This window comes from Stigmatopora nigra, chromosome 10, assembly GCF_051989575.1.
Source record: "Stigmatopora nigra isolate UIUO_SnigA chromosome 10, RoL_Snig_1.1, whole genome shotgun sequence".
In the NCBI taxonomy this organism is placed as follows: domain Eukaryota; kingdom Metazoa; phylum Chordata; class Actinopteri; order Syngnathiformes; family Syngnathidae; genus Stigmatopora; species Stigmatopora nigra.
In genome coordinates this window covers 7,764,819-7,782,295 of record NC_135517.1, presented here as the reverse complement: position 1 = coordinate 7,782,295, position 17,477 = coordinate 7,764,819, and the positions used below count along the sequence as shown (strand labels likewise).

The window sequence follows — 17,477 nt, the reverse complement described above, 5'->3', positions numbered from 1 at the left end:
GTCTGTAAAAACTTTGTACCAATCCCCTGCTGCTTTTCATCACGTTTCCATCTGACGACCGCTGTTACTGCGCATGCGCGCGGCCTGTGTGGGCGCGCGTGGAGCTGTCCTTTCAGCACCAATGACAGCGGCCGTCTACCCACGCGCGGAGCAAAAGTCTCTCCGCTCTCTTAGCTTTCCTTTTCTTTCAGTTTAGTACTTTGAAATGAAGAGAAGGCCAGCTCAGACAAAACGATGAAGCGCTCGAGGAGGCTGTCAAGGTTGTCCTAGAATACAGACGTGGTCGAGTGACGTGATAGGGGCGGCAGTAAAAGCAAGGGGTGCGCGCTTGGACGTCAGTAGGCGGGCTCTGCTGGATCCGGCCCCGACGCGGATCCCCTCTGTCATTCATTGTCGCTCGAGCCAATCGGCTGGCCGCAGGAGGCAGGCTCGCCCGCCCTTTGCCGCTGAGTCAACTTCTCGGCCCCGCCCCCTCCTTGAGCTGTCCTCACCGACTGTGCACGCGCGTGCGTCGCTCATCCACCCCCCCCCCCCTCCGCCCACCCCACTCCTACCACCACCACTAGGTCGAGTCGAGGAGGAGGAGGAGGAGGAGGAAGAGGAGGAGGAGGAGGAGGGATGAGGCGCGCGGCGGAGGGGAAATGGCTGCCGAAAACAAGCCGGAAGGTAAGACTGAAATATCGCTTTTAATTTGAGGTGGCACCGTGTCGCTATATTTGGCCTCCAGACCAGAGGACGACGGGACGCAATGGAACCGACGAGGGGGGGATAAGAGCCGGGCTTTCCCCCTTTCTGCTTGTCCGACCCAAAAAGACGGAGGCAGGATGGCTTGGTGCTGAAGCAGCGACAGCATAAATAACTGAGGGAGAGTTACTGTGAGCTGTCGGTGGTGCTGGGAGTGATTCGGGATGCAGCCGAGATGAGCGTTTATCGCGGAAGGGGATGAAGAGAGGATGAGAGTGGTTCACGCTGAAGGAATTCAGATGCCGCGTGCGCGTGCGCGTGCGTATGTTTATGTGTTTCCTTTAAGTATAATAGACGGCTAGATTTTCCAATTCCTGACACACAGCATTCAAGAGCTTTCAGTGCTCCATGTGTGTGTAGGTGTGTGCATGTGTGTGGCTTCTGGTTGCTTCACATGACAATCCAAGTGGAGGCGAGAAAGAGGGTGCATGGGAGGTGTAGTATGTGTGTCAGTTAGATGCAATGCTGGTTGTTTCAAATTTTACTCCCTCCATTGAACTCTTGAGGTCATTATCACTCACAGTCACCAATTAATTCAGACTATTATGCGTTCCTTCATGCATTATTTAAGAAGTGGCAGCGTTTTCTCTATCTCATCTCATGGATTCATTAATTTATGTTTTATTCAGCGACTTTCGTTTGATTTGTTTATATACACACCACCACCCTTGTCAATGTGTTCAGTGATTGCTTTCGTTCAAAGCCAGACCCCCAAAAAGGAAATCTGATTACGCATGAGAAGCACACTTCCGTTGCAGATTACATGGCAAAAAGACATTCCAATGTAAGCGTTGACTTGAATATCATTTGACTATGTACTGAATGGGCTTGATAAATGGCAAAAGCTCTCCACTAAGGAGCGTTACAGCCAGGTATTTCTCCAAAGGGGGGCATTTTTTTGCGACACACACACACATGCAGTGTCATATAATGTATATTTTGTGTCACCGAGCGCTTAAAAACTCTCGCATCCACAAATAGACACGTGCGAGCGAATGTGCCGTGAGTAGCCAGAGGCAGAGGGAAGGTCGCGGGTTGAGAGTCCCGTTGCGTGAAAATACTTGAACTGAAAGATGAGGCAGAAGCCCCATGGGCAGTTCAGCAGGCAGTGTACCACATAAATATAGAAAACCATCCCCCTGCCCATATTGTAGCGACACACACACACACACACACATACACACACACTCACACATACAAGGCACGAAGGAAGCCTTTTGTCCACCGCTCCTCTGTGTTACATATAGGGAGGATGTTACAATTTACGAGCCTCAGCCAAGCTGAATGAAAGCCAAATGAATCACGGCAGCCAGGGCAGGAGACAACCGTCCGCTCTACCCATCCCGTGGCAGATGTGTGTGGCGCCAATCTGCAGAGCTCACCAGTGGGCATGTGAACAGAATCCACCATATAGCTCGGAAGACCCTCTCCCTGTGCACTGGTTGGACTAGTTTGTATCATAGCAACAGTGGTCAGGGAAACAGAAATGATGAGGGTGAGGAGAAACTAAAGCAGGGTACAAGTTAGTCACACAAACACACACAGACACACTCACACACACACACACACACACACACACACACGCAGATTGTGTTTCTACTGTGGCCAATCGATCAGAGGATACAATTGATGCTCAGAAAATGGATCAGCCCACATTTATATCAGTTGGAGTTGGATTTGTGGGCTTAAAAGGAGAAAGAATGGGAAGAGGAGGAACAAATGCCAAGAGCTTTCCCTAAATATTTCTTTGTCGTTTTTTTTCTCCTTTCTCAGGACTGAAGAAGATAAGAAATCCAGAACGAATGGTCAGGATTGCAGTTGGTTACACGGGACACACCCCTCCCAAGAGTGATGACACTGACGCCAACAGTAAGAGAGACACACAAACAAACACACTAACACACACACACACACACACACACACACACACACACACACACACACACACACACACACACACACACACACGTGTTCGTTTAAGTGCCGAACTCGCATTTGTCTATAACGCATGGTAACTGTGGGTATAAAAGCTTTCTGGCAGAATGATGTGATGCAGGAACTGAGGTCTTACTCTGTTATACAAACACACATGCATACAAACGCGCACACACTAGTACACATAACAAACATATAGTCTCTCTCTCTATGTCTCATTGCTGAGACGTCTTGATAATTCAGCACTGTAACACATCATGTTTATTCATGCATGCCCGTACAGTATTAGTAGACACACACGTTAAACTACACACTAACATAGAAAGTCACATTAAAGGCAAGGCTCATTTCAGCTATTAGTAGTTTATTGTCAAACCTAATCTGTACACATGGCATTATGTATCTGTAATCCTCAACGGGGCTGCTTAAAGTCAACGCTGAGGCAGTCTGAGTAGTCTCAGGTCTCCATGCTTGTGTCTGTGCGTGGATGCAGGCCGTATATAGCCAGGCTGCCTCCATAAGTAATATACCTATTTGATCTGTTATTGATTACATACAATATTGAATGCAAACGTATGCATCTATGGGTATTATCAGTGGCAGACAGAGTGGAGGAAAGGGAACAGATGTAAGGACAAGCAGTCAGACATGGCAGGGTTATTGATGGCCATCAAACACGCACACCCACGCACACACACACGCACACACACCACACCCAAACACACACACACACCTACGCGTGCTGCTGATACGCACCTAGAATTAGAATAAAGTAGGGTTGAAGAACCTTACTCTTATCAGTGTCTGTTTTATATTAAATGAATGTGAACAATAACCAAGCAAAAGTTTAACATTACCTATGAACATTTATTGGTTTGGGCTTGAGTTCGTCTGATATTTTTTTAATCTCACTGGGCGTAGGTTCCTTATCACTGAACTCGAAGTTGGGTTATTCTATATGAAAGCAGCAATCCAAAGGTTTGGGGTTTAAGTGCAAATTTTGGCATTCCCATATAGACTTTGAATGCACTCTGATTTGCTCCAATATCCCAGCAAACACAATTCATCACTTTCATCCGAGACTCTAAATCGTTCATATGAATATGAAGGAGAATGCTTGTCTATTATTTGGCCAACCAATGGCCGGTGGCCGTTCCAGGGTATACCCTGCCTCTAACCTAAAGTCATCTGGGATAGTGTCTGTATGCTTATAAAATATATAGACTGCTGGATGTTCAATAAGAGTTGAGACATGCTATCCCTGTCTCCTAGCTTTTCTGTATTCCCAGTTGGAAGATTATCGGAGGAAAAGTTTATCAGCAGAATGATAAAATTAGCATGCACGCCCATCTCTCTGTCCCTACCCCTTCTTTTCCTCATCTCCCTTTTCTCTCCTCCCTGCATCCATCCTTCCCCCTACACCCTAACTCATCCCGTACAGCACTCCCTCCTCCCACCACCTTTCTTCTCACTGCCCTCCTGGCCTCCCTCCCATCCTTCTAGCTGCTGCGCAATGAGCCTTTCTTTCTCCATGTGACATTAATTTTATCCCGAAAAAAAGGGGGGGGGTGAAGATTTCCCCTGACGCATCCTAATATCAGTGGGGGGAAGCGTTAAGAGTTGCATTTGGAGCATCTCGCTTTACTGAGGAGAGTTTTATAATTAACTGACAGCCTTCTCACAAGGGCATTAACTTGTTTCTGCGTTAAATATGGAGATGGCAGTTTTATGAGGTAAAATATTCATCAGTCACAGGCCCCACTTTTGTGTGATTTTGGTGTAAATCACAGCATTTGATCGGCTGCTACAGCAATGTTTCACTTTGGTCAAGACTTTCTGGCAAGTATGTGACTTGCGCTACTAGATGCTCTTTTAGAATTTTGAAGTTTTCTCTTCTCACAGTATGTTTAATTTCCAGGTATACATGATTAATGCACTATATATTTTTTTTAAGTCAAACAAAATCCATTCTGGTGAGCCTTTCAACTTCTAGGTAATCTGTCAAACTAATTTACGATAGAATATAATGTATTACCACCATAAAATAAATAGCAAAGGAAAATAAGTTGCATATAAACATTTATATAATGTCTTGTTAGTACATAGAGCACTTTATTTAATAAAACCAAGTGAAACTAAAATACACCCAAACTACTCACTCTTTTTTTTACATGCTCGCATAGCTCATTTCAAAACTATCTGCCATGAATGTAACCTATAACCTGTACAACTCACTTTTTAAAATCTTTTTAATTATGGAAGAAATTCTTAAACAACAGAAATGAAGTCATTGGCAGATTGCTCAGGTGGGCACAGCTTCTTCCATTTGGTACGTGGTTTTCTTCACAATTAACCAAGGACATTCAAACTCGTATTAAATAGGAATCAGCAGACAGCAGCTACCATTCGAAGTTATACCGATTGAGCCGATACAAATTTCAACAGTTTTTTTTACTCTTGAGCAGAAGCTGAACAGAAGCTTAAAGATTTTATGCCAAAACTGACCGCTGTATAACATTAACTAAATACAGGGACACCTCAAAACTTTCTGGTTTCAGAGAGAATGAAAAATTGTAGGAAAAGCCTACTAGCGCAGTGCAGTACTTACATTATGGCTGACCATAGGCAGTTTAAATTATTACAGTGTGCGCTAACTCCCATTAAACATGAATTTGAATGTGATTCTAGATACGACCGTATCCCGTTTGCTGTATCAGAGCATTTCAGTCTTTATTTATACTTGCACCTCTTCTAAATTCTTTTTCAATTGAGCTGCACGGATGACTCTATAATTCAACATATTATCCTTGAATGCTTAGTATTTTCTACCACAAACCAGGGGCGCATAGACCATCACGTGGCAACACAAAGGGGTTTGTAGAGCAATACTGTCATCTAGTGGCACTTGAAACTGTCAGTGAAATTAAGATGAAACTAATTTTATTGGTGTTAATTTAACTAGTATCCAAAACATTATACCAGTGTGAGCTCAAGTAAAAAATACCGAGAGTAAAATACACAAAATTAGTTTGGTCTCCAAAAGCAATTTTCCAGCTTATTTTTGGCTGATCTCCAGACAAAATGTTATTGCTATATTTAGAATATTGCTAAAACTGTGCTGGCACTCTTAACCTTCCCATGGATAGCCCAACACTTCATTGATTTTTCCCACAATTCTTATTCCTGTTAGGGTCACTGGAGCCTATCCCACATGATTTTGGGAAAAGGCTCAATGCACCCCAGACTGGTCACCTGTCAGCCATTGGGCAGACGACCAATCACACTTGACAACCCTGCACAAATTGAGGCCACACTGCCCACGCAGAAGTCAGGCTAGAGAAGCACTGCACCAGACCAAAACTTTGGAGAACTAAAGTGCTGCTTTGCCACATGTCCCAGCGTAGTACAGCTCCACTGAGGATCATTTGGAACAGATGGAAGGCGATTACCCATAGTACCCAGGCTGAATATCTTAAAACGGGGATGCATTGTGAGAAATAACAGCAATCTCCAGGGTGCAAAAGCTCATCCGTAATGTTGGCCCTGTGTTGAGCAGGGAGAGGCGTCAGGAGGATGGGTTAATATGGCGATCGTGTCCATGAAGGTGTGCTTTGAAAGGGATTTCAGCACCAAGGTCACTGGTGGAAGAAAAAAATGGCTCTGGGACAAATACTGTGATGTGTGTGCCTTGATTGGCAAGCACCGTGTGTGTTTGCATGCGTGCGCGCCTGCATGTGTTTGTGTGCAGAATGGCTTTGTTTGATGTGGTGGTTCTGGTACATTTCAAAGGCGAGGCTCTGATGAGAATTCTTCAGAACAGCAGGGGGAGGGAGGTGGGTTACCGCCAGGAGAGGTGGGGTTTAAACGCTGATTGGCATTCATGGCAGAGAGTCTGGAGCGCTGCTAAAAAAGAAATTAGGCTTTAACTAAGCTGCACCATTCAGCTGTTTAACTAAGCTGCGGCATCGTTCAGCTGTTTGAAATTCTGTCTTCTCAGGCCTTCTATTAATAAATGCATAATTGATTAGGGGCAGCATACGTGCTTGAACACACTTCCGCCAACACACATAGAGTACAAGACAAGTCCTTCCTCCTGTCCAGGAGCGGCGCTTATCCTCCTGTGCATCTTTATGTCGCTGCACCTCTCGTCCTTGCAAAAATGGGACCGTGTAAATATTTCTGGGGCCTGCAAAATTTCTTTCCCGCTTCTCATTGGCCGCATCGTCCGGTCTGACCCTCCCACTCTGTCATCGGCCCTCAGGTAGAGAATATAATCCCTATCTTCCCAGGAGAGTCATGAATGGACGCCCTCCACTCAAATGCTTATCAATAACCTTTGAGTGCACGCGCTCTTTGATTCCGAGCGGCATATCTGTTGGGTACATGCTCACAAATGGACACAGATACACTTGCACAAAATACCAGGGCTCTATCTTTGATAGGACATTTTGAAGTGGCCAGGTGATATTTTACTAATGCACAGAGGGAATTTTTTTTCTTCCTCCGCAACCTTCTTCTTCTCAGTATTTCATTGTACCTCTGTTTTGACAACTTGCCCTTTGCAGTGCAGTTTTGGTGTCAACATCGACTATGATTAGTGGTTGTGCGCGTATGGATCTCCCAAAAAGGGCAACAAATAACTTATATTGATGTTTTTTCCCATTACCTCACAGCAAGAAGGTTTTAGGTTTGATATTGCGTTAGCTTCCTTTCATAGTCTTAATAGACTCTTTCCCATAGGAAAAAAAAACAATACAAAATAGATATAGGACTTTTTCTACATTCATTTTCCATAACCGCTTATCCTCACAAGAAAATACTAACTACTATTTTGATATTTTATGCATTAGTGCTGTCAACGGATACGTAAACAACACCCTCAATAATAGGATTGTGTAGAACTTTAGTGGCTTGAGATCTGAGTGGACAAAACGTTTTTCTTAAAGTAATTTCCAAGGTGCATGAGGCGCTTACCCAGTCCTCCAAATTTGTGTCCTGTTGAGTTTACTGCAGCAGGGTGTTTTTACAGTGGTTATAAAACTTGGCTCGATCCTGTAAAAAATGCTTTTCAATGTAAAATAAAAATAGACTGAGATAAAGCACCGATAAGGTTTTTATTACAGTATTCAGTCTTCTTTGAAAATGAGTCTACTCACATGGAAGAGCTTGACAAGGCAATATTTGCCTAAATCTAAAAAGTGGTTCGACTGCAAGCGCCTCTGCTACACACAGCCGCTAGCCCTCAATTTTTCCAATAGGATTTAGGTCAGTGCTCTGGTTTGATTTGGATGTATGTTCACGGTCATGAAAGTCTAAAGAATAGTGTTTACTTGGCAGATTAGAGGACCAGCATAATATTTAGAGCTACATTCACAACTGTTCAATTTGACTATTAATTTTTGATCGGGAAACGTCACCCCCACCATCTTTTTAAACAATAGAACAATAGGGGATATTATATTTTTTCCCATCTAATTGACTGTGCACCCTGAATTCCAATTTGCTGAAGTAGAACTGTTCCGGTAAAGCGCTCAAGACTCTTATTCATCATTCATATAATCCATTAATAAAGCAATAAAACAAATCATGAATACATTAATTATTAAAACAATTATTACAATGATAAAAGAACAAAAGACAATTGTACATTCGTGTACTAAATCCTTTTATGATCAGGTGCGCCGTATGGATAAAAGACTATATGGTAGGATTTTTAAACCTGTAAAGCTTAATAATAATATAAAAATATTTTAAATAGTCGCTATGTGAAGTTAGAGAGAATTACACTTGTATTTGTAATTATATCGGTATGAAAAGAAAAACAATGTTAATTTTTTATTATGAAATACAACAAAAATTACGTCAATAGTATGACATCATCTATAGGTACCGTATCCTTTACAGATGTCATCAATAAATGATCATCTCTTTTCAACATAGCATACCTACATTTGTTATTCTCAGTCCGTTGTCAATCTCTTCAGCTCCACAATGGATTTTTTAGTGGGAGTTTTTAACAGCAGCAAAAAAGTTGCAAATAGAGAAATTTCATAAACCTTTTGATAATGTGTGGTAAATCAGTTCGTCTTTAAACAATGGCTGCATCAGAATGTGACAGGAGACAAGATGATCTGACACAGGAAACGTGTACAGTCAGACGTGTTATCCACAGGGAAATGGGAATCAGATGCAGACAACCAGCATTACAATGCGAGATAAGGAAAGGAAGTGAATCCCAATGAAAGAAACAAAATGAAAGTGGACATAACAACATGCACGCCATTACTAAAAAAAGAAGACTTAATAAATGATGAGACATGATGTAATATTGGCTTGAATCTCAAATTGTAAATCCCTTTGGGCATTTGAAAGCTCCATTCTTCTATTCAGTATGAGTGGAATTGGCTCCAAATAGATTGCTGTGTCCATATTCACTGTAAGAGAGAAAGCCCTTTAAGAATATTTTGGGGGAAAGTCAAGGCTGTGTGTGGCGCAGAGCCAGGGACAGTCTGCTGCAATATGGCGATTAAGCCTATGCAAGAATCTGCTCATACCCACTCCACCAGGCTTTGAATGAACAGTCAATAATTCTCAGAATTGTTAGCCATTATGCTTCGAGTCTTTGGGGAGGGGGGGGGGGGGGGGGGGTTCTTCATTTGTTGTGGTGTTCCACATCATCATCAACATAGTCGTCATCATCATCATCACTACGTTACTGATTCGAGCATCATTTTCTCTCCTGTGATCTTACAAAACTATAACAAAGAGAATGACGCAATTGTACAAGATTGTTTCCGACTAGATGAACTCAATGTTGGATAATTGAGTTCCTCTTGGACCAAATCTGTATCGATGTAGGGCCTCGGGTTTATTGAGCACCTGCTTTTCAAGACAAAAGTGTTGTATTCTGCCACCTCCTATACATTTCATGATTTGTCTTTGTATCTTGTCTATAAAATTTGCCTTTCACAGCAACAGTGCTGCAATAAATTTAATATTATTATGCACCCCGAAAATTTCTGAGGGATATTTTTTTTCTCATTGATTAGCTAAAGTCTGTTTTTTCTGTTCCTTCCCTTTAGACAACCTAATAAATCTATCGTAACTCCACCTCGCTTCTTCTGCTTCACAGGTGAGCCAGGCCAGTTGAAAATCTACCTTCCCAAGAAGCTACTAGAGTGTCTACCCAAATGTTCCTCTTTGCCCAAGGAGCGCCATCGTTGGAACACTAACGAGGTGAGAATATGACGTGCTCGTGAGGGAACTATACGTGGCAGTGAGATGAACTGTGTTTTGGCTGGTGACTCATTCCTAGCTGAAGTCACCATGAGGGCTGGATGAAGAGGAGGTAAACAAACATGGGGGTAGTTCTCTATTATATAAACCGAAAACGGCGACGTGAGGGAAGAAAATAAACATGCCAACTGAAGCTCACCCTAAAATGGCCCTGGTTTGGGCAAAGGGTGGAGGTAGTTTTGCCTCCCCAAAATATATGCGCTGGGAATGGGTGTGGTTTTTAATCGAATTTAGGTGCATATATCCACAATGTGCAGTGCATTTGAAATTCAAATACTATTCATGGACAATACTTCAAAAACAAACTTTAGACTGCAAAATGTTAGAATGGCGTAATGCAATATTAAATATATTTTGAAGCTATACAATTCCTGATCTATTCGTAAAAAATACATATCTGATGACCAGATATGGATAAAATGCTTAGTAGCCAAGTACTGGCCTCGATGATAAACCAAAGAATAAGATACATACTCATCATAGGGCAGCTTGATTGTGCTTGACCATTTGCTTCCAACTTCTGAATTCTAACTGTGTGGCCTTGGTGTGTTTCCTGGGTGATTGTCTTGAAATCTCTGAGTATACCATCTTCTTCTACGTTCTAAAAACTAGTAAACATGTTCATTTAAGTCTCTTAATTGTCTACTGCTGTGAAAGGGAATCGGGATGCTTTTTTATTTCTTTTTTTTCCCCCCAACCTTTTTTTTAATTCACAATTGCACAGTAACTAGTCCATTGTATGTATACCGAATCTCTCAGTTGGCAATGGTTTCACTTGACTTGTGAAATAACGAGCAAAAGCAGTAAAGAAAATTGGACAGATGGATAGTGGGTCAGCTAGTTGGTTGTTTGGATGCTATTTTTTGATTTTCTTGTTCCTGTGCAAAATGTTCTATCATGTTTCCACAGTTTCCACTTTACTCCACCAGTCCCTTTTTTTTCTACCACCAATAGAATTATTTTTGTCCCATCAGCTCCATGCCGTGGAGTAAAAACAGAATTCTCTGGTTCTCATACCTTTGTGATTGCGCATCTCCGACCGCCCCAAACTGAGACGTTTATAGCTAAGCCAAGTTGTGCAATGCCACTTTTCAACTGTCTTTTTTATCCTGCAAATGGAACAACCCATGGGTCAGTGGGAAAAAAAGTCTTAACATTGTTACTAAGCAACCTTAGACGCTGTACAACACGTTCTATTTTAGGCTCTATTGTATTTGGTTTTTTTGGGGCTTGTCTGTAAACCGTAGCGTAGATACTGTGTGTGGTGTTGCCGACAAAACAAAAGGAAGAACGAACAATGAAAAGCTATGTTTGATGCGTAGACAACTAAAGCATTGAACATGCACCTTTAGGATTTGAACATTTTGATTTCTTTTTTCCACACCTCATTAGTCAGCTAAAATGTGTGAGGTTTTGGGAGTTTTAGGACAGATCTCCTTCTAATCCTATAGCAGTAAAAGTAGGCAATACTGATAACTGTCAGTAAACTGTTCAACCTCTCACAATTACCATTAGGTTGCAGTCCCCCATGTACATTATTTTTCACGACTTGTTTGATGATTCATTTCATAAAACAAAGTTCTAATTTTAAAATGTTTTTTGTGACAAGATGAATAACTTGATTACAAAGTTACATCAAGGAATTCCTTGTGATATGTCAACGTCTCCTTGTGCCCTGCGATCTTCTGCCCACCGATTCAGGGTGTCCCCCCCCGCCTGTGGCCCGGAATAAGCTGGGATAGTGACCCTAATGAGGATAAAGCGGTTTAGACTCAGTACAGTAGTAGTAGTAGGAATGTGTTTTTGCCAACATTTTATGGGGGATCAGCAACGTAATGAATAAATGGCCTTTTTTAAATCACGTTTGCGCCTTTTTTAAACCACTGACACGCATTCTTCACTAGTTAATTAAGTACCGAAATAGCACAACTGACGCCGAGATAGAATCAGCTGGTCCACACCAAGTAGAGTCTATTTTCCTCTGGATGTTTTAAGACATGGTTAATCAACATTCCTAATCATCAAATAATTAACAGCCTATTACTATTATCTTCTCTAATCCAAATACTGAAAGTAAGAAGTGTGGTAAAAAGTATGAGTGAAAGAAACTCTCTTATGCAGGCTTAATGGGTTGTCCAATTGCCGAACATGGGGTGATTTTCTAACAGAAAGCCAAATTAGTTTTGCTTCTTGTGCGTTTCCTTCCTGCAACTTTCCCTAGAATGCCTTCTCTGATGCTAATTCCACTTCTCATTATGCGCTCATGGATTCTATCAGCATTTGAAATTTACACCAGGGGGCAATAATATACTCGACTTAATATACACAATATCAAGAACGCCTACTGAGCCATTTCCCTACCCCACATGGGCAACCCTGTCCAGCTATACTGTGCTCCTAATAATGAAGTTTTGTTTAAAGTTTTGCCCTTTTAATAAGTGTTGTGTGTTTGTTTTATAGCCTGATGTAACATAACACATGACCAGTTTATGTTGTTTTCGGTGATGACAATAATTATTAAAAAGTTTGTGCAGAGAAAAAAAAATCTAAGTTTTTAAACTATTGGATCCCTGTTTTCTTAAAACTATTCTAAATAACACTGGAATTAATATACATGTTTTTGGTTTTTGTTTTTGTTTACAAAATATTAACATCAAATTGAATACAAAGGAATCAGGCAAACTTCCAATCATGATTTCAAATCAGTTTCAAACTATTGTCGGACCTAAGACAACAGAATTGTGTTTCTTCTCAACTCCACAGACTTGAATTTTGAGACAAAATATAGCCATCTACTGAAAACTGTCTAAGGCCTGAAAATGGAAATGCATCACCAGTACTATTTTGTATATATACATCACATCGCTCGACAGCATTCATGGCGATGCGGTTGGCCTCTGTCGGGACATTTCCAACATGTGCAGGGTGAGCACTCCATTATGGATGAGTGTTTGTGTGTTTGTGCTATTGATTACCAGGTCCAGCATTATTATGCAATGCAAAGCTGATTTAGCTTGTGGTTTTTCTCTGAGGAAAGTCATTACATTTCTCATGCAATCCATCTCAATGAAGGTCATACTGTGAGTTAAGCAACAACGCTGAATGAAGAGCGGCCTCACATGAATAGCTGTAGGAATATGTGTGGGTTTGTGTAGGGGTGTGAATGTATAGGTGTATGCGTGTCATGTATTTGAGCAACTGCATGAGCGTGACTGGGGAAGATAAAGTGGTGTCAATCACACAAGATCTCCTATATTTACCCAATCATTGAGTCCTCTGCATTAAGCTTGACATTTTTTGAGATACTCGAGGGACAGAAGTCACTTAAAAAATGCATCATTTTACTGGGAAAAAGGTCATCGTCCAAGCCAAGTTTGACATTTTATTTCACTCCAAAATTATTAATATACACTACTTACAATCCCATACATTTTGGGGTACATTTTCTTCTGTGCTAACTTATTCTAAGCAGCCACCATGGCGGTGCATGACGTACACCATTTGGATTGATGTCACATGGTGCCGTGCCAAAACAATGGCCATATGGTAGGGATAAAAAGCTGTGCTGCACAACACAAAGTAATTGAAGACAAGACTGGTGATAACATCACATCAAAACAATTGCGTTACCTCAAGGCGGCGGAATTATTCCGTCATGGGATTGGGATGAGACAGGTGTATTTTTGCGAAGGCCATTTGTGTACAGCCGTGAATTGTGAATTTACACTCCTTCGTCACCCAGTGTCTCTCAGGCTCTCTCTCTCTCTCTCTCTCTCTCTCTCTCTCTCTCTCTCTCTCTCTCTCTCTCTCTCTCTCTCTCTCTCTCTCTCTCTCTCTCTCTCTCTCTCTCTCTCTCTCTCTCTCTCTCGCTTTCTTTGCTGAGAAGGCAGAGGCTCAGTTCAGGGGGAGGTTCGGTGTCCCTCAGTGAATTCCTTCAAAGCTCCCCTTCCAACCAGGCAAAGTTAACTGCATATTTAAAGACACCATTGTGTCTTCTGCTCCTCCTGCTTGGTGTTTTCATTGGGCCAGCTGTGTGTGCTAAGATCTGTCCTGATATAGTATGTACTGTAGTTTATATTTCATCATGTATTCCATCCACTCACCTCTGGCCATCTCTGGATAGTTGAGCTGGATTATCTGGTTGCTATTGCAGCAAAAACAGATTTTCCTTTCCGTGTCTGTTGACATTAATCGTTCAGCGCACCACATGGAAATCAGCACCTAAAAGATAAACATCTGGTTATTACACACTGGCCGCAACATTAGGCACACCCGTACAGTCTAATTATAAAGTTGCACGGAGTGCAATTTAAACTGTCAGGATTATTATTATAATCAAATCCAATCAGAGAATTTGATCTAATATTCTGCCAGTATGAATATAATGTCTTCAATTTTGATCGACACAGTAGAGAGGGATTGCATAATTGTTGTCAATGTCATGGTGGATCACAACATTCAAATTTTTACATCAGGACACACAGTAACCGGTGGTGTAATGCTACGTTCTTCGGAATTGTGCGTTCAGTGCCCACTCAATGGCAGTGTGAACGTGAGTGTTAATGGTTGTCTGTCTCTCTCAATGTGCTCTGTGACTATTTGGCTACAATTCCATGGTGTAATCTGCTTTCCCCTCTGGGGTCACATGGGGTAGGTTTTAGCTCCCCCTCCTTGTACATCATCAAGTAATAAAGGTAATTCATGGATGGATTTCACATGTAATTACCATGGTGGTTTAATGGTTAGCATGTGGGTATGTTTCATAGTTAACAGTTCAAATCTCATCTCAGGTTGCATGTTGAGCTGATATTTTGATATTATTATTATTTTGAACATTGGGTAGATGGATATGAAGAGAAAGAACTCAAAAAACTGACAAGATTAAACACAAAATAATATATAAAACTATCAAAATGATACATATTAACATGACTACACATATTATGCATTGAAATATTGAACTGTACTGTATTTAACTGTACTGCACTATTTGATAGCTTCACAGTGCCAATATTCACTGTCCAAAATCTAAATCTAGGCTTTTAGCGCTAACCAACTGTCAGTATGTGAACTTTGCCCCCCAAAAATGCAATTTACAAATTACACTTGCAGGGGTGTACTTTTTGTGAGGCATTAAATGGTTGCATCATTAAAATACAATAGTATTCTCTTTTGCTAATTCGGGTAAGTGGGGCTGTTCTAACAGCCATGTTGGCTAGAACAACTTTTGAGTCTAGAGGAATGGTCATATGTATATGTGTCTTCAAGTGTACTGAAAGTGGTTCTACACAATATGAATTTACACCAAACCAATTGGTACCCTATTCCGGTATCCAGCACCTCTTTGTGATTGCAGAAGTTGAACACTAGGCGAGTTCCCATAGCTGTGCCGTCAGACGAGTGTGATGCAGTCTTGCAGCAACAATAATTTGGCAACCAACGAATATGGAACGAAAGCACTTAAAAGTATGGCTGCATTTCTCCAAAAGTGACACATATTACACCCATTGCGACACCTCATTGCGCCTTCGTTGGTTTAAAAAAAAAAGTTTAAAAAAAGCCTCTTCTACTCTTTCAAAAGAGTTTTCTTCACAGCAGAAGATACAGTGTGTTGCGAAGAAGGCTTTGCTATCGCCTGAAAAAGTGGACATGTTAAGATTAGCAAACTATTAGTATTTTAAACTTAGATTATCCCAAAAAAAAAGTTAGGGTGGGTAACAATAATGATATTTCGATGATCTGTTTGTGCATTTTCAGCATTTTTAAACACTCATAACCGTCCTAAAATTTCTCCCAATAGATCGTTGGAATCATTGAATTTTTTTTCACACACACACACACACATGTACCTCTATGAACTAATACAATTGCAGTTTAGCTTTGTCTTGCAATTTGTTGCAGTTTTGCTCTGTGTATTAAAACACTTTATTGCTGGATTTTTTTTTTAGATAATTAATGAATGAAATAACTAGGTTATACAGAAGAACATATAGCTGGAATGAATGATTTTTACATTACTTACACTGTGTATCTTTCGCATTGGGAAAAGGCCGGTATAAATGTGTGGCCACAATTAAAGGATAAATAACAGCTAAGATGGCAAGTGCTTATGAATATGAGGTTGCAGGTTGGCCATTGTAGCATACGCCATCATTTGTAAGCTATGTCATCACACAGTATTTAGTGGATGAGAGTTTCCTGGTACCTGTGTGTGCACGTATGTCGAAGAAATGGAAGAAGCATTTGGAACTCATGCTTCTTATATACTCTTTGCACCCAAGTCATGCAATCACCAATATGTCCTTGTCCTCACCTTTTTCTGGGCATGTCTATGCTTCACAAAGTGTTTGAGGTTATCTGTTTGTGCGTGAATTTGTTTCTTTCCTTGTGTGTGCAATGCCATATGATCCTCTGATCTCTGTTTTGTCACGCATGGTTCCCCCTGACACCTTGGCCTCCCACAAGCACTGAGCTGAAACCCCCGTTCATTTTGACTCCGTCCACTCCTCCTTCTGCTCTCTGTTCCTTCTCTTCCCTCCCTCCGTTTCTCTTTTGTGTATCTACTGATGTGTGAAATTATTCTGGGATGGAGGGATGGATTCCTCCCCAAAGGGCTGAGTGGAGGCGTGAGCCTTTTGTTCAATAATAGATTGGGGGTGTATGTGTATCTGTCCGTGCTAATAGACTATAGACTAGTTTCAGATAACAAACCATACTCAGGTGGACAGATGATAGTAAAGCTTTTTTTTTCCCATATACCGGGAATAACTTTTTCCATTGCAGTACATTGGATGTTGAGTTATGTGACAAACTTTTCATACTAATACATCCACACACTAGTCACTTGTCGTTATCGTCGCCAAAACACTTTTTAAGTACAGGCACGTGTGTAATAATTGATTATAAAAAAGCGTCAGCTATTTTGATAGCTAGAATTGTTGTTGTTTACCTAAAAACATTGCAATTATTGTAGTCCTCAATGAAAATCTTGCATTTTGCTTGGGAAAACAATGACAGTCACAAAGCTGAATGTTATTATAGTTATACTCATGCATTGCATACTTTTTAGCTTCAATAGACATTGCAGCTAAAGTATTCAGAAATTAGTTATACAACGTAAATTGCGTGTGATTCATATATGAAATGGTTAGTCGACTAAGTGAAAAAATAATCAGTGATCCAGCCGATAATTGTTTGTGGCAGCACTTAAGGAGATATATTTCTGGCGCTCTGTTCATCATCCACAATATTCTTCGAGGGTGGTCTCACAGCAGTCTCATAAAATATGTTGAAGTCTATCAAAGGACAAATGTATACAACAGCTTTAAGGCTCTATTCAGTAATAACATTTATTTTTTACCCTTTTAAAATCTTAGATATAACCCACACCACCCCACATGAATTAGTTTTCCAATTCCATAAATATATACACGTGTTGTGTGGTAGAATAAACGGCTTGTACCATAATTAGAAAGAATTGACTGCCAGAATAACCGAAAAAG

The 17,477-nt window shown here is 41.0% G+C and overlaps 1 protein-coding gene across 10 annotated transcripts in view; it reads left to right on the top strand.

Moving 5' to 3' along the window:
* The window catches only part of LOC144202630 (calmodulin-binding transcription activator 1-like), a 56,076-nt gene that overhangs the window by 1,632 nt on the left and 36,967 nt on the right, over positions 1–17,477 (top strand). For 2 of the 10 annotated variants that reach the window (XM_077725491.1, XM_077725485.1), the window contains exons 1-3: positions 528–666; positions 2,518–2,613; positions 9,812–9,915. In XM_077725491.1, coding sequence (XP_077581617.1) covers positions 642–666; positions 2,518–2,613; positions 9,812–9,915 — 225 coding nt within the window. In that variant the 5' untranslated portion in view covers positions 528–641. Of the gene's footprint in view, positions 1–527; positions 667–759; positions 1,003–2,517; positions 2,614–9,811; positions 9,916–17,477 lie in introns of those variants that run through there. The other 8 variants (XM_077725487.1, XM_077725483.1, XM_077725484.1 and 5 more) reach the window with 8 other exon arrangements.